Source organism: Pteronotus mesoamericanus, unplaced genomic scaffold (genome assembly GCF_021234165.1).
Source record: "Pteronotus mesoamericanus isolate MK-2021 breed Mesoamerican mustached bat unplaced genomic scaffold, CSHL_Meso_final scaffold_167, whole genome shotgun sequence".
Lineage (NCBI taxonomy): Eukaryota > Metazoa > Chordata > Mammalia > Chiroptera > Mormoopidae > Pteronotus > Pteronotus mesoamericanus.
In genome coordinates this window covers 3,599,989-3,616,826 of record NW_026555308.1, presented here as the reverse complement: position 1 = coordinate 3,616,826, position 16,838 = coordinate 3,599,989, and the positions used below count along the sequence as shown (strand labels likewise).

At 42.3% G+C, this 16,838-nt stretch overlaps 1 protein-coding gene across 3 annotated transcripts in view; it reads left to right on the top strand.

Annotated features, from left to right (window-relative positions):
* Nucleotides 1-16,838, top strand: part of ANKS3 (ankyrin repeat and sterile alpha motif domain containing 3) — a 33,670-nt gene that overhangs the window by 11,485 nt on the left and 5,347 nt on the right. For 2 of the 3 annotated variants that reach the window (XM_054589539.1, XM_054589540.1), the window contains 5 exons: nt 2,053-2,188; nt 7,717-7,875; nt 10,621-10,758; nt 11,332-11,441; nt 13,029-13,205. In XM_054589539.1, the coding sequence (XP_054445514.1) occupies nt 2,053-2,188; nt 7,717-7,875; nt 10,621-10,758; nt 11,332-11,441; nt 13,029-13,205 (720 nt within the window). Of the gene's footprint in view, nt 1-2,052; nt 2,189-7,716; nt 7,876-10,620; nt 10,759-11,331; nt 11,442-13,028; nt 13,206-16,838 lie in introns of those variants that run through there. The other variant, XM_054589541.1, reaches the window with a different exon arrangement.

The following is a 16,838-nucleotide window of genomic DNA, read 5'->3' as shown; positions in this document are numbered from 1 at the left end:
TTGCGGCTGATGGGCCAGGTTGTTCCACTGCTAGGGAGGCTGTCCAGCTTGTCCTGTGTGGCTTACTCCTTATTCCCTGCAGATCTCCTCCTGCTAAGTCATGGTCAGCCAGAGGGATGGACCCACCAGGCCTCTTGACCTGCCCCTCAGTATCTAGGCTTCATTCTTGGAGATGGGCAAGAGGATGAGGTGAGGCACCCTGTGCTCTTCACCAGGGAAAGAAAGGGCTCTGGTTGCTTCCCTTGCACTCCATGTCCCTTCTTCCCACTGGGGCCAGGCTCCAACAGCTCACTCTGGGCAGAATAGGTCAAGGTGTGTTTGGTCCTCTCTTAGGAGGGGGCTGAGTATTGATCCAGTGGCCCTCAACCTGATGAGTACACCCACTGTACTACCTGTCCATGGTCTCTAAATTTTTTGATCCGAATGAATTTTGATTATGTAATTTTCTAGTAATATATACATTATAAAATAGGAAGAAAAATGAAAGAACATTTAAAGGGTAAATAGAAATTTTAATATTCTCTTTCTTCACCTCAGGGACCTTCTTGTTTTTGGTTCTCTTTTCTTTCTCAGTTCTTAGTAAGGAATAGAATCGCTTTAGTATAGCCTGAAGTTGAAGTCTTTCAGGCTTAAAAACAGATATTAGTTAAAACCCTACAGTGAAGATGGTATTGTTTGTTCTGGGTGAAACCTTTGGATTTCTTCTATCAAACTGAAACTATAAATTATCTTTTTTCCACCAGTTTTACTGAGATAATTGACATACATCACTGTATAAGTTGACTTATGTATATCTTGAAATGATTAACACAATAAATTTAGTTACTATCATTTCATAAAGATAATATATATACAGGGTAGGACAAAAGTAGGTTTACAGTTATTCGCATGGAAAGTAATACAGCCCTGGCTGGTGCAGCTCAGTGGATTGAGCGTGGGCCTGAGAACCAAAGGGTGACCAGTTCGTTTCCCAGTCAGGGCACATGCCTGGGTTGGGGTCAGATCTCCAGCAGGGGGCACGCGAGAGGCAACCACACTTGAATGTTTCTCTCCCTCTCTTTCTCCTTCCCTTCCCCTCTCTCTAAAAATAAGTAAAATTTTTAAAAAAGAAAGTAATACAATAATTAATAAACAATATAAGGACAAACTCTTGTTTTGCATACTCAACAAATGTAAATCTACTTTTGTCCTACCCTGTATGGTTTTTTTCTTTGTGATGGGGATTCTTAGAATATACTCTCTTAACAACTCTCCTGTACATCGTACTATAGTTTACATCCCTAGCATTTATTTCTTATAATTGAAAGTTTGTGCCTTTTGACAGTAACATAGTGGACCTTCCTCCCCTGAGCATTTAAGTTGTCTCCAGGTTTTTGTTATTGTGAATATGGTGTGTTAAACATCTTTGTGCGTAAAAGCTTTCTCTGTTGGGATTTTTCCCTTAGGACAGAGTCACAGAAGTGGAATTACTGTGCTGAAAGACTCTAAGTACTTTTTAGGGCTTCGGATAAGTGTTACCAAATTCTTTTTCAGCAGGGTGGTGCTCTTATCCTGATTATATCTTTTAAAGTCTGCTTCTCTAGCAAATCTGCTGTCTCAGTTTTCTGTGTGAAGAGAATGAAGTGAGGTGGATGCATGCCTGGGTGCCAAGGGTGCAGGCAGGCTCTCAACGCACAGCAGCCTGAGTTATCCTCCTCACCTGGAGCAGCACCTGGCTGCCTCTCTCCTTTAAGTATCTGCCTGCCCAAGGCAGCTGAAAGCCAATGCAATGAACCTGGAGAGCTGCCTCAGCTATGAGATGGCTGGGTTACTGCCTTGTATGATGAGCCAGCAAGCACCTCCCCACACCCCCACTTTTAATATTGAGAATGAAAGACCACACAGGTCTTTGCCTTTTCTCCCAAAGTTGTGAAGTTTTCGAGGACCTTGGGTGTTGACTTTTCCAAGGTGGTGATAAGTCATCGCACCTCTTGTCCTGGGTCCACAGCCCTGGAAGTGAGGATGCTTTGCAGGGGAGGTTCTTAACTCTTGTTCTCTTACCAACTTTCACAGGGAGTCAAAGTGGACACGAGAGACCACAGTGGAGCCACAGCCCGAATGCTGGCCAAGCAGTATGGACACATGAAGATAGTGGGGTTGATAGATGCTCACTCACTTTCTTTGCCCAAGAGCCTCTATCGGAGCCCAGGTACCCATTTGCGGCTTCACCTTCTGCTGGAATCCTGCTCCCTGTTCTCACCTGCTTTGAGAGTATTGGCCCCTGCAGCCTTGCCAGACCTGTGTCTTCCCTGGTGAATCCATTGTGCAGTCAGGGTTGAGGCCTGCTTGTCTAATGGGAGAAGACAAGTTAGTTAGGGTATAGAGTGGTACCTGCCAGGCTGAACTTGGGTACACAGGATGCGGGTATGTGGTGCCTGCCCAGAGGTAGGAGGGCAGCCTCACAAAGGGGCTGGCTTCTGGGGTTTTTTGTTTTGTTTTGTTTTTCTGGCTTCTGGTTTTTGTTTCTTGACTTTTTTAAATGGTGTTTGTTGCCATGCAAAATGTTTTAATTTTATATAGTAAATTAATCAATCTTTTTTATTTCCTTTGGATTTGGGGTCACAAAAAATCTTTCCCTGTGTCCAGGTTGTACAAGAATTCACCTGTTCCCCTGGCCAAATGGCTCTGTTGGTTGGAGAGTCATCCCATAACCAAAAGGTTGTAGGTTCCATTCCTGTTCAGGGCACATACCTAGGTTGCGTGTTCAATCCCTGGTCAGGGCATGTACAGGAGGCAACTGATCAATGTTTCTCTCTCAACTTGATGTTTCTCTCTCTCTGAAATCAATTTTAAAAAAACAAATCAATTTTAAAAAAACATATCCTCTGGTGAGGATTAAAAAAATTTTTTTAAATAAAGAATTCACCCATGTTTTCTTCTAGTACTGACATGGTTTCATTTTTTGTATTGAAATCTCTGACCCATATACAAGTTATTTTTATGTATGGTGTGAGGTATGGTTTTTCTTCAAATGGCTATCCAGTTGTCCTAACATCATTTATTTAAAAGTCTAGCTTTGACCTAGTGATCTGAGAGACTGTCTTTGTCACACAAAATTTCCATTTGTGCTGTGGACTTCCTATTCTGTTCTTCCTGTTCTGTCTATTCACACACTAGAGCCACACTACTTTAATTATAGAGGTTTTTTATAATATGTTTTACTCTAATAGGGCTGGTCTTCCTTACAGCTTTCCCTTTTCAGTGTTTTCCTAGTGATAAATATATTTTGTATGTATGAACTAGAATATCAGCTTGTCTAGCTCCTTAAAAACAGTGTGTTGATATTGAGATTGTGGTGTATTTATAAACTACTCCTTTATGTTGTTGAGTCATCCCATCTAACAAAAGGAGTGTGTGCTTTTTTTTTAATTCCTTCTTCCTGTGGATTTTTTAAAAAAAGATTTTATGTATTTATATATTTTTAGAGAGAGAGAAAGGAAGGGAGAAGGAGAGGGAGAGAAACATCAATGTGTGGTTGCCTCTCATGTGCCCCAAGCTGGGGACCTGACTTGCAACCCAGGCATGTGCCCTGACTGGAAATTGAACCAGCGACCCTTCGTTTCGCAGGCCAGCACTCAATCCATTGAGCCACACCAGCCATGGCGGAAGTGTACTTTTGTGTCTTACAGGATGGTTTGAATTTTTTTTCTCGTGTTTGTTTTGTATATAATTAAAGTGTATTCCTAAGTGTTTGATTTTCTTTGTTGCTGTGGTAAATGGAGTTTCACTACCATCATATCCTCTAACTGCTTATTGTCTGTGAATATGAAGGATATTGATGTCTGTATACCAGTTTTTAAAAAATATTTATTTTTTAGAGAGAGGGGAAGGGAGGGAGAAAGAGAGGGAGAGAAACATCGATTGGTTGCTTCTTGTATGTGCCCTGATCGGGACCAAGCCTGCCACCCAGCCATGTGTCCTGACTGGCAATTTAACCAGTGACCTTTTGTTTTGTAGGACAATACCCAACCAACAGAGCCATGCTAGTCAGGGAATGTGTACCAACTTTACATTCTGCTCCCTTACTCAATGCTTTCATTGTTTGAGTTAGTTTTATTTATTGATTCTCTAAGGTTTTCCAGGTATGTTCCCATATAATCTGCAAGTAGAGTTATATTCACTACTTCTTTCTGATTTTTATACCTCTGATTTCTTTAGTTTCATTGACTAATACTTCTAATAGAATGTTGAATGTAGTGGAGGTAGCGGACATTCACTGGGTCCTGACCTTAGTGGAAATGCCACATTAAGTAAGATAATGACTTAAGAGTAAGGTATGCATATATTTTATGATGTTAAGAAAGTATCTGTTGCCCTGGCTGGGTAGGTCAGTTGATTAGAGTGTCATCCTGATATGCCAGCGTTGAGGGTTTGATCCCAGGTCAGGGCACATACAAGAATCAACCAATGAATGCATTAATGGGTGGAACAACAAATTGATGTTTTTCTATCTCTTTCTCTCCCTTCCCCTCTCTCTAAAATCAGTGGAAAAAAATAAAATATCTGTCAATTTCCTATATTCTTGAGTGTTTTCTGTAGGAATAAGTGTTGAATTTTGTCAAAGCATTTTTCAGCATCTCGGGAAATGTTTGTGAATTTTTTCCTTAGCTCTGTTAATGTGATATATGAATGAATTTTCTAATAATGACCAACTTTACCTTCTTGGCATAAATCTCACTTGGTGTATTATTTTCCTACTGTGATGTTGGATCCTGTTTGCTAATGCTTTATTTAGTATTTATATGACTATTCATTCATAAATAATATTGGTCTGTGATTTCCTTCTCTTGTTCTGTCTTTGTCAGGTATAAGTATGAGTATTATACTTGCTTCATAAAGTGAATGTGGTAGTCCCCTTTTTTGTGCTCTAGAACAATTTTTGCAGCATTGGTATATCCCATGGCCTTTGAAGGTTTGGTAGGATTTTCCTGTGAAACCATCTGAGCCAGTCTTTTTTGTGAGGTGGTTCCTTGATAGGTTTTTTGTTTGTTTCGTCTATAGAAATTGGTATGCTTAAGCTTTCTGATTTCACTGGGGTCAATTTTGATAAATAATATTTTCCTGGGAAATCATTTCATCCCGACTTCAAACTTATTTACATATAGGTCTGAAAATAGTTTTTTTTCTCCTTCTGCTTTTAAAAGTTTCTTCTGTTTCAGTGGTTATTTTCCCTTGTCATTTTTCATTTTGCTGGCTCCCATCTCCCTCATGTCTCTCTGACCCTTTTTACTTCTTTGTCTATCTCATTCATTCTTTGGTGGTTTTCATAATTTTCTTCCACACCTCTGGGTTCAGTTTCCATTTCATATCTGTTATTTGGGCACCTGGTAATATAGTTTTTATTTTTAAGTTTTGACTAATTTTGACTCTTTTTTCTACTTTCATTTTTTTTCTAAGTTCAGTTTTCTCATCATTCCGTGTGTGTATGTGTCTTTTTGTCCTCGGTTTTGGGTTTCTGTTTCAGGGTGCTTTTTCCAGCCCTCAGATGCTGTTGAAGGATCTGGAGTTCAGAGTGTCATGTCACAGTTTTTTCTGCTTCCTCATTGGTTGAGTTTTGGAGAGAGGGAATGTTTTCACTTACCGAGTATTTGATCCCCATATGTGGTGTGCTCCCGGCAGTATGTGTGTGTAGGTGAAGATCACTGGTGCTTCTGCACTTCACAGACCAGGCTTGGTGGTCTGGCCAGTGTGTGAATCCCAGTCCAGGAGCTCCCTCCTCCCCAGGGTCCAAGGACAGTCTCCTCACTAGGTGGCCTTTCTTGTTTTTGGAGTGGGATGCCCAAGCATCATGTGTCCTCTGATAAAATTTCATCTTGCTAGGTCCTGAACTTCCCCTGCTTGCTTTTTCCCTTCACTGCCCAGTTTCCAGAAGATGTGTCTCCCCAGAAGGACTGCTGCTCCTCTGACTGTTCCCCCAGCTCCCATGTGCATTCCTAAGTCCTTTCCCTGTGATTGTGCTCTGCTCCACCAGGATTTATTTATTTATTTATTTTGTAATTTTTGCCCATAGAATGGACTTCATCTTTCTGGGAATGACATTGGCACTTCTTTCCCCTTGTCTCTCCTCTGTGTGGTTTTTCCTAGAACTGCTTTGTTCCTCACAGAGAATAGAAGTTGAGCAAGTTGGATATTTCTTTGCTGGAGAGGGACATTTGTCTGCTCCTCACAGGAGCAGGAACTTTGAAGTTTGCGGTGCTCTCTGTGGTCTAGGTCATGTTGAAGGTGTGGGATTTGTGAGATTCTCTCTGTGGTTCCTGCTGACTTGTGTAGGCTCAAGAGAACATGTTGGAAGGTTCAAATTCATGGAGAGCTTCCTTTTCCTTGGTTCCCCCTCCCTTGTACATTAATTTTTTATGACTACATCTTCTGCTTGGACAGGACCATGGTCTCCTCTTGGGGACATAGGTCCTGGAGCAGAAGGGAGTGAGTTAAATAGGGAAAGGAGGGAGTGGTCCACTTGAGACCCTGGTCTGTGTTTGGAACAGGGTCAGTAACTGCCTGAGCTGCTGGACAGTTGCTAAGGGTTGAGCTCTCAATTCACATCTGAGTGAGCCTGCGCCCTTTCCAGGGTCTGCTTTGCCCAGCTTCCTTTCTGGCCTCAGGACTGTTTGTAATAAGCACTAGCTTATACAGAGTGCAGTGGTAATGAGGGACTTTTCTACGTCTCCACCCCAGTTTACGAACTCCAAGATGAGATCATATCAGATGAGAGCCTGATACAAACGTATCCATGAGTTTTGCCTTCTGGGTATGACAAAATACAGGAAACTATGGAAAGTGATAAAACAGTAATGGCTGTGAGGCATGCTGAGCATTTAAGTTCAGATGAGCGGTGATTTGAAATACTTCCTAAGCATTGCAGACAAGCCTTATGTAGCACTTGTTTCCCAAGAAGCTGTTCAGGTTGAGAATATAAAAGGGCTAAGAAATCATGAGTGATGCTGCCATATGTTTATGAATGGATATTATTTATCTTTTCAACTTAGAACAAAATTTATTTCTGATTGTAAATATAACACACACTTGTTATAAAAAATTATTCAAACCCAGACAATGAGCAGAATAAGAAGTAAGAATTTAGACTCCCCTATTGTGACAGAATTTTTCATTTTAGCTCATACTTAAGCAGCTTGCTGTTCCCCCAGACGTCCCCATAGCCCGTCTGAGCAGTGAACTGGCCCATTATGGAATTTTTTTACAAAGTTCTAGTTAGCCCTGGCTGGTATGGCTCAGTGGATTGAGCTCAGGCCTGCAAACCGAAAGGCTTCCGGTTTGATGGTTCCCAGTCAGGGCCCATGGCCTGGGTTGCAGGCCAGGCACCCAGTTGGGGGCGTGTGAGAGGCAACCAATCACTGTCTCTCTCACACATTGATATTCTTCCCCTGCTCTTTCTCCCTCCCTTCCCCTCTCTAATAGTAAATAAATATTTTTTTTTTAAAGTTATATTTAAAAGTAAAAATTTTTTTTTCAATTATAGTTGACATTCAGTATTTTACTCTACCGTTTTGACTGGAAATCCCATTATGGCATTTCTTACAAGTGAAATCCTAGGAAACATATTTTTATTCTTAATTTAAGAAAACCAATTATGAGTGATTTTCTTCCAGTTTACTATGAGGGTTAGTAAACTAGTTTATCACTGGAAAAATTGTCTACATTTTCTTGTTTGACCCACAGAAAAATATGAAGATCTGAGCTCTTCAGATGAATCCTGCCCTGTTCCTCAGAGACAGAGACCCTGTCGGAAAAAGGGCCTCAGCATCCATGAGGGGCCTCGGGCCTTGGCCAGGATCACAGCTATTGGACTTGGAGGCAAGACCCAGCCTTCTTGCTATGGTGAGTGTTCCATGTTTCCTGATGGCTTTTTGATAGTGCTTTCAAGGATTCTACCTGGATGAGAAGAACAATGTAGCCTCCTGAAATGTGGGCCGCTGGGTAGAAGCAGCAGCTCAAAGACTCAAAATTGATGGCAGTGATGGAAATACATTAGTCAGTGACTGGATCTTGGATTTGTGTTCATCCTTTGATTTGTCTTTTCATTGGTTAAAATGACAAATAACAGCAGCAGAAATGTAGTTAGGCAGATTTCATTCATCACATAGTGGGTCAGCCAGTATAGGAACAGTGTGATGTTTGAGCCCTACTTCCTGTCTCTGGCCACATCACCTGAGCATGCTACTTAACATATTTTTCGGCTTGAGATGGATGTACCTCTGGGCCAGGACATGGAATGACTCCGTTCTTGCTCTTTTCTCCAGGTGATGGATTCAATGTTCAGATCCCTCTGAGAATTGTTGCCTCATGCACTTGGTGGGCTAAAATTCTAGACCCCAAGATTCCAGATCTCCTGAGTTTATTCTCAAATTGTCAGCTCCTGAATATTGAGTACAGTGTTCTTGGGGAGTGAGGGAGGCACCAGTAGTTCTTAGGGCAAGTTGTTTTTCTTTTTTCTTTTTTCTTTTTCTTTTTTAATCTTCATGAGAGGCTATGTTTATTGATTTTAGAGAGAGAGAAGAAGGGGCCAAGAGAAATATCAGTGTGAGAGAGAAATGGTGATTGGTGGCCTCCTGTACTCACCCCAACCAGGGATCAAACCTGCCACCTCTTGGTATGTGGGATGATGCTCCAACCAACTGAGCCACCTGGCCAGGGCTCAAGTTGGGCTTTAAGCTCACACTCTTGGTCTGGTTTGACTAAGTGATAAGACTTGCATATAAGTTACATCATCCTTTGATGTCTGTCACCCATCAGTGGCCAGGACAAGGGGCTGGTCTAGTGGTCTGGGTAAATAGGCCCCTTTCATGAACAAACATCCCTCTGAAGCCTGGCCTTGGAAGAAACCAACTTTCCTAGTCAGAGGATCATATTTCAGTCAAGAGTATGAGTAACTTGATTTCCTTCTAAGAACCTTGGAAGGAGTGCTGAGTTGAGAACTCAAGGTGCAACTTCTCCTGCCGTCCTTGTGGGGGTGAGCTGACTGAGCCAGTGGGGAAGGTCCTCCCCCAGCTGCTGGCAAGCTCCTGCTGCAGGGTGGTGGTGTGGCTCGTAGCCTTCCTGTCTGATGTGCTTATAAGCACACGGTTCTGGTATGTTTGGCTAAGTTGTTTTAGTTTTGAGTGACAGTCTCTTCCTTTTTGAGGAGTCCATGCCACCTGTCCCACCCTGAGATATGGTCGGGGCATAGGAAGGATGGATGTTTCCCTGGAGGTGGAATGCAGTTAATCTGTGCAGCCATCCAATGAATCGTTTTTTAAAAATGGAATTCTCTCAAGTTTTCAAATAATCCATGGCTGAAGCTCATTGCACACAATTTTTTTGTTTGCACCCACAGAGAAGGCTGGAAGAATGTTCAAAATAATGATGATAGTTGACTCTTGGTTGTGACATTTCAGGGGTTTTGTTTTCTCTTCTTAAACTTCGTGATATTTCGGTTTTCTACAGGTATACATGTTCTTTGCCAACAATTGCAAAAAAACTTTTTTTGTTTTTGTTTTTTTCCCCATTACTTACTCCCCTTACAACAGAAATCATTTTTGAATGGTAAATATGCAGATTGTAAAAGGCCTTGATAATTACAGAAAAGTATAAAGAAGAAAATAGTTTAGTCATGGCTCTATCAGCCAGGCTGTTTTATGCAAATAAATGTACTTTCTGTGAGGAAAGGGCAGGGGAATTGGAATGGAACTCTCTCTGGTTTGTGTTCTGTATTTTCTCCTTGTTTTCTTGTAGGCAGATACGTTCAAAGGTTGTGTAATTTGGTATTACTATAGTTAATTTTTAGCCAAGGGCCTCCAACCTTCCTGCTCAGCCAGATCTTTTGCGTGGAGTTGACTGACCGAAAGAGGACACCGTTAAAGCATATGTTAAAAACTTACAGGGACCATAAAGGCTGGTGAGATTAGATACTTCCAGCTAAAAGGGACACCTAATGGTATAGTGTTCCTTGAGCTCAGGAGATCGTAAACACAGCTTACCATTTTCTACTCTTTGCATTTGGAAAAGAGAGAGCGTGGTGTGGGAGAGGGCACCAGGATTGATCAGGTGCTTTGACTCCACCGTGCACTTGCTGCGGGACACAAGATTGGTCTCTCAACCCCTCAGAGTCTGTCTTATCACCAGCGAACAACATATAACAGTATGTCCAGGTTACTGTGGTGTGCAGATGAGATAATGGTCAGGAAGATAAAAATTTCCTTCTGGCCTGCCTAAATCCTGGGTCTTTCTTCACATCGAGGTTCCTCTGAGGAGGTGGTCATGTTTGGAAGGAGGAACTTGTCTTCCCTTTTCTTTTCCTTTTTGTTTATTTTTTAAAAGATTTTATTCTCAGAGAGAAGGGGAGAGGGAAAAGGATGGAGAAAGAGAGGGAGAGAAACATTGATGTGAGAGAAAATCATCAATAGGTTGCCTCTCCCACAGACCCGAACAGGGACCGGCCCACAACCCAGGCATGTGCCCTGACCAGGAATCGAACCAGTGACCTTTCATTTTGTGGAATGATGCCCAACCAAATGAACTATACCAGTCAGGGCTCATCTTCCCTTTTGTATTCGTGTGGGTTTATATGCCCCATTCTGTCCACAGAACAGGTGCCTCCACGGGGCTATGTCACCTTCAACAGCAGTGATGAGAACCTCCTGGCAGGGGAGGGTCTCTGCTTCAGGGATGTCACCTCCCCTATCAACGATCGGGATGTGGAGAGCAGCAGCAGCAGCAGCCGGGGTACGTGTGCCACCTCCACCCCACTCCACCTTACACTGCCTGGCTGGGGGCTTTGTTAGGTTTAGGATTCCTGTGTGCATGTCCCCACCCATCCTGCCGGGGCTTGAGTGCTGTGATGCGTCTATCCAGTAAGAATAAGAAAGTGAAAGACAAAGATGGCACCGGTTCTTTTGAGGACAGTCAATGAATCTGGCATGGCCACAGAAGGGAAGAAGCTTCCAGCCAGTATCTCCATGCTGGATCTGGGGGAGGTTTACCTTCTTGATTGGTGAGCCCTCAAGGAAATGTCTTTGTTATGGTATATGTATCATTCATTCATTCAGTGAAGCAGCTGTTCACTGAGCGCCCAGTGTGCCAAGCATTGTTCTAAATCCTTGGATTTACCAGGGAACAGAACAGACAAAACCCCTGCCCATGTGTATAGAGGGGAGGGCACAGGCCAGGCATGAAACAGGACACAGCATGAAACAAGACACAGTAAACTGTCAAAGGAGTCGTTGAAACAGCATAGGCTTTGGGCAGGCACTGTGAGCGAGACCTGTAGTCAGCTGTCCTTGTCTTCACCGTTGTCAGAAGAGCAGGCCTTTTGTGCCCACCTTGGGGCTGTGCAGAGCAGCAGCAGCAGCGAGGGCCTGGCAAGAGCCCCAGGAGTCAGCAGTGAGGCCTCTTTGGAGAGCAATGAGGTAAGGCTTCTCCTCATTTCTTGTTTCTCATCCCCCTCCCCTTTCGTGGTATCCTGGCGGGTGTTAACAGTTCATTTGAGGTGGGTGAGTCTCGTAACAAGGATTTAATGCACATCTTTGCTGGCTAGGACATGCAGGGTCCAGGGCCACCCTCCAGGACAACCACCTGGGTTTAGGTGACCTTGGTGGTAGCCTCTGTGTGGCAGGTGGAGGGAGTTTCAGTTCTTACTCACACTGTGAGGAAAGTGGCACAGATTGAGAGTAGAAGCTCAAATCATGGGGCAGAGAGCAGTTTGGATGTAGTCATGTCAGCTGGGAGACATTGAGAGTTCGTTTGTTTGTTTTATCACACAATGACTTTTTTTAAAAAAAGATTTTATTTATTTATTGTTTTAGAGAGAGGGGAAGGGAAGGAGAAAGAGGGAGAAACATCAATGTGTGATTGCCTCTCACATGCCCTCTACTGGGGAGCTGGCCCACAACCCAGGCACATGCCTGACTGGGAATCAAACCAGCCACCCTTTGATTTGCAGGCCGGCACTCAGGCACTCAACCCACTGAGATACACCAGCCAGGGCACACAAGGACTTACTTATTTTTTTGGAGAGGGGGAAAGAGAGAAACATTGATTGGTTGCCTGCTGTTTGCACCCCTGACCAGTAATCAAATCTGCAACTTAGACATGTGCTCTGACTGGGGATTGAACCCACGACCTTTCAGTTTTGGGGACAGTGCCCCAACTAACTGAACCATACTGGCCAGGGCTGTGTTACTTTGTGTTTTGAGCAGTTCTGTTCTGGATGTTTGTGTTTTGGTTTTCTTTTTTCTTTTTGTAAGGAATTTGTCAAAGGTTTCACAACTAATTATTAACAGAGCTGGAATATAAAACCAGTTCTGGCTGACCCTAGAGCTCATGAAGTCTTCCTCTACACTACTTTTTTTATTCCTATCTCCCCCACCCACGTCCCCTTTGGCAATCATCAGCGTGTTCTCTGTATCTGTAGATTGGTTTCTGTTTTGTTTTTTGGAGTTCATATGTAGGTGAAATCATAAGGCATGTCTTTCTCTGACTTATTTCACTTAGCATAATACCCTCTAGGTTCACCCATGTTGATGCATATAGCAAGATTTCAATCTTTCTTATTGCTGAATAAGAATAATATTTCATTGTATATATGTACCACGACCTCTTTATCCATTTATCTGTTGAACACCTAGGTTGCTTCCGAATATCGGCTATTTACTAGTAAGGCTGCATGGGGATGCATGTATCTTTTCAAATTAGTTTTTGTTTTCTTCAGATAAGTACTCAGAATGTGTAATTGTTAGATCATATGGTAGCTCTATTTTTCACTTTTTTTAGGAATCTCCATTCTGTTTTCCATGGTGGCTGCACCAATTTACAGTCCCACCAACAGTGCATGAGGGTTCTTTTCTCTACATCCTCAGCAACACTTGTTGTTTGTTAATTTATTGATGATAGTCATTCTGACAGGTGTGAGGTGGTACCTCGTTGTGTTTTTAATGTATATTTTCTTGGTGATTAATCTTTCAGTGTTAACTTTAAACACATACCTCTTGCCACAGGATTCGGATAATGCACATAAAAGCTCGGTTCGCAAACAAACGAAAAGTTATATGAAGACCAAGAATCGCTATAGCAACAGTGAAAACCAGTGGCCTTCCAGCATTGGGACTTCTGGGACAGCCTGTTCCCCAGGATCTATCCCCCAGACTGAGAGGTTTCCCTATTCAGGACCCCAGGTAAGATCATTTGTGAAACTGGTGTTTACACTGTTAGAAAGATTTAGTGCTTTGTGCTTTGTGAGACTTTATTGTATACTTATGATGGGCTATGCACTGTTGAGAGAAGAGAGTGGTGGTGGCTTTTCCCCAAATGATCTGTAAAGCTTCTTGGGCTGAGAGATTCCTAAGGTTGGAGGTGCCAGTTGCAGGGTTTGTGTCTGTCCCTTAGCACAGGAGGGATCTCTCTCTCCCTTTGGTTACCATACTCATTTCCATACTTGACTCAGCCTCCCTGAGCTTGGGGAGGAGAGAAACAGGACCGATCTCAGAGAGCTGCTTTCAGGAGTCAGTGAAAAGATGAAGGTGAAGCAGAGACAAAGTGGCACAGAGTATGCACTTTGTGAAAATTGCTGTTTCTGGCCCTGCTAGGTATCTCAGTTGGTTAGAGCATTGTGGCGATACATCAGGGTTTGATCCCCAGTCACGGCACATACCAGAATCAACCAATGAATGTATAAATAAGTGGAACAACAAATCGATGTTTCTCTTTCTCTGCAATCAATAAATAATATTAAAAAAAAGAAAAATAGCTGATTCTCCCTTCCTCATTAAGGGTCACTCTGACTAAGCAATTTCTTGGGGATTACAGGTATGATATAGCAGCTCAACTGTCTAATGTGTGTTTATTGAGTTCTGTTGCCCTCTCTGGGTATAGATAGTACAAAGATGAAAGACAGAGAGGTAAGTACTTGCCATTTATTTGTCTTAAGTCACAGCTCTGCTGTTCATTAGAAGCCTATGATTTTGCCGGCTGCTTTTTGCAGTCCTCCTTTCCCCACCTCCCCACTCCCCTGTCCCTGGGAGCTATCTCCAGGGCCTGTACTCCCAGGTTCCAAAAGCAGCTGCAGCTCTTGAGCCCTTAAATGCTAGGGTAGCTGTGACAGTCACTGGAGGGGGCAGAGCAGAGCTGGAGTGCTTTTAAAGTTTCAGTCTTGGAGAATTCACATTACTAGACCTGTCTGATGGTTCCCTAGAAGACATGCTTATAAGGCTGTATTTGACTCAACTCAGAGCTTGTGTACTTAACACCAAAAGCCCTCTCCTTAGAGGACATGTGTTGAAAATAATTACAGGGAAATGTTTTAACTTTGTAGCTGTCTGAGGTGTTAGATAACAGTTGGAGTATAAAGATTACCCACAAAGCTTAAAAGGAAAAACTGAGGAAGGAGATGTCCATAGGAGCTTCCCAAAGCTCTTATTCCTGAGAGTCTAAGAGGCCACATACATGCTCAAGGCTGGGTGTGTGGTCAGGAAAGACCTGAGAATACCTCCGATGATCTTGAGGCTTTGAGCAAGCAGGAAGCAAAGGTTAGGACAGAGTTGTCTTCTGGCTGGCTGAGAGATGAAGATGTGCCCCAACAAGCATACAAAGCTATTTAGCAAAGACTGGGAAGTTGGTTCCTGTTTTTTAAAGAAATCTCTGTCCGACCACTAAGCTGAGTAGAGACTTCAGTGGCCACAGACTAGAAAGAATACAGACAAGAAACCCTGGAGAAGGAGGAGAATTGGATCTCCAGAGCTGCTGCATTAATATGTCCAGTTTTTAACAGAAAAAAGATAAGCAGAGAACAGGAACGTGTGGCCATAGTAAGAAAAGGCAGTAATAGTAGAAGCTATTCCTGAGGAAGCCTAGACACTGAACTTATTAGACAAATCTTTTTGTTTTTCAATTTTTTAAATTTATTGAATATATGGGGTGACATTGGTTAATAAATTTATATAGGTTTCAGGTGTACAAGGTTCTAAAACATCATCTATATATTGTATTGTGTGGTCAGCACCCCAAGTCATAGACAAAGACTTTAAACAAGCTTTTAAAAATGTTAAGAGAGCTAAAGGAAACCACATCTGAATAGAGAACATCAAGAAAGTGATAGAAATAAAATGAACTAAATAGACATTTTGGAGTAGAAAGTATTATATAAAAATTGAAATGAACATTTCACTAGAGGAGCTCAAGAGCATATTTGAGCATGCAGAAGGAAGAATCAGGAAACTTTACAGACCAATTAAGATTATCCAACTTGAGAATCAGAAAGAAGACTGAAGAATCATGAGCAGAAACCAGTGAGACACCATCAAGCATACCAACATGTGCATATGGTGCTCCAGAAGGAGAGGGAAAGGAAAGTAGAAAAAGTGTTATTTAAAATTACATTTTGTTGATTATTCTATTACAGTTGTCCTGATTTTCCCCGTTTGCCCCCTCCACCCAGCACCCCCCAGCACCCCCCACTCCCTCAGGCAATCTCCACACCATTGTTCATGTCCATGAGTCATGTGTTTAAGTTCTTGGCTACTCCGTTTTCTATACTGTACTTTACATCCCCATGGCTATCCTACAACTACCTATTTGTAGTTCTTAATATATTTACCTTTTAACCCATTCCCCAACATCCCCTTCCCATCAGGCAACCATCAAAACACTCTCCATATCCATGATTCTCTATTATTCTTGTTTGCTTACTTTGTTTTTTAGATTCAATTGTTAATAAATATGTATTTTTGTCATTTTATTGTTCATAGTTTTGATCTTTTTCTTAAATAAGTCCCTTTAACAATCCATATATCCCTGGCTGGTGTGGCTCAGTGGACTGAGTGCTGGCCTGCAAACCTAGGGGCTGCTGGTTTGATTCCCAGTCAGGGTACATTCCTGGGTTGCAGGCCAGGTCCCCAGTTGGGGGTGTGTGAGAGGCAGCCATCTCTCGCACACTGATGTTTCTCTCCCTCTCTTTTATCCTCCCTTCCTCATTCTCTCTAAAAATAAATGAATAAAAATCTTTAAAAAGAGACATTTCAGCCCTGACTGGTGTGACTCAGTGGATTGAGTGCCTGCCTGCAAACCAAAGGGTAGCTGGATTGCTTCCTGATCAGGGCACATGCCTGGGTTGTGGGCCAGGTCCCCAGAAGGGGGTGCTCAAGAGGCAACCACATATTGATGTTTTTCCCTTTTTCCCTCCCTTCCTCCCTCTCTAAAAATAAATGAATGAAATCTTAGAAAAATAAAAAATCATATACAAATGCTTTGGCGACAGTGAACTTTTATTTTTTTTCTTGTCTGGGAAGCTCTTTAGCTACCCTTCAATTCTAAATGATAGCTTTGCTGGGTAGAGCAATCTTGGCTATAGGTCCCTGCTTTTCATGACTCTGAATATGTCAGTCCCTTCTGGCCTGCATAGTTTCTTTTGAGAAATCAGCTGGCAGTCTATTGGGAACTCCCTTGCAGGTAACTAACTTCTTTTCTCTTGCTGCTTTTAAGATTCTCTGTTTATCTTTAATCTTTGGCATTTTAATAATCATGTGTCTTAAAGTGGGCCTCTTTGCATCGATCTTGTGCCTCCTGGACTTTCATGTCTATTTCCTTCACCAAATTAGGAAAATTTTCTTTCATTTTTTTTTCAAATAGATTTCCAATTTCTTGCTCTTTCTCTTCTTCTGGCACCCCTATGATGTGAATATTGGACCTCTTGAATCCCAGAGGCTGCTTACACTATCCTCATTTTTTTTAATTCTTTTTTCTTCTTGTTGTTCTGATTGGTTGTTTTTTTGATTCGTTATGTTCCAAACATTGATTTGATTCTCAGTTTCTCC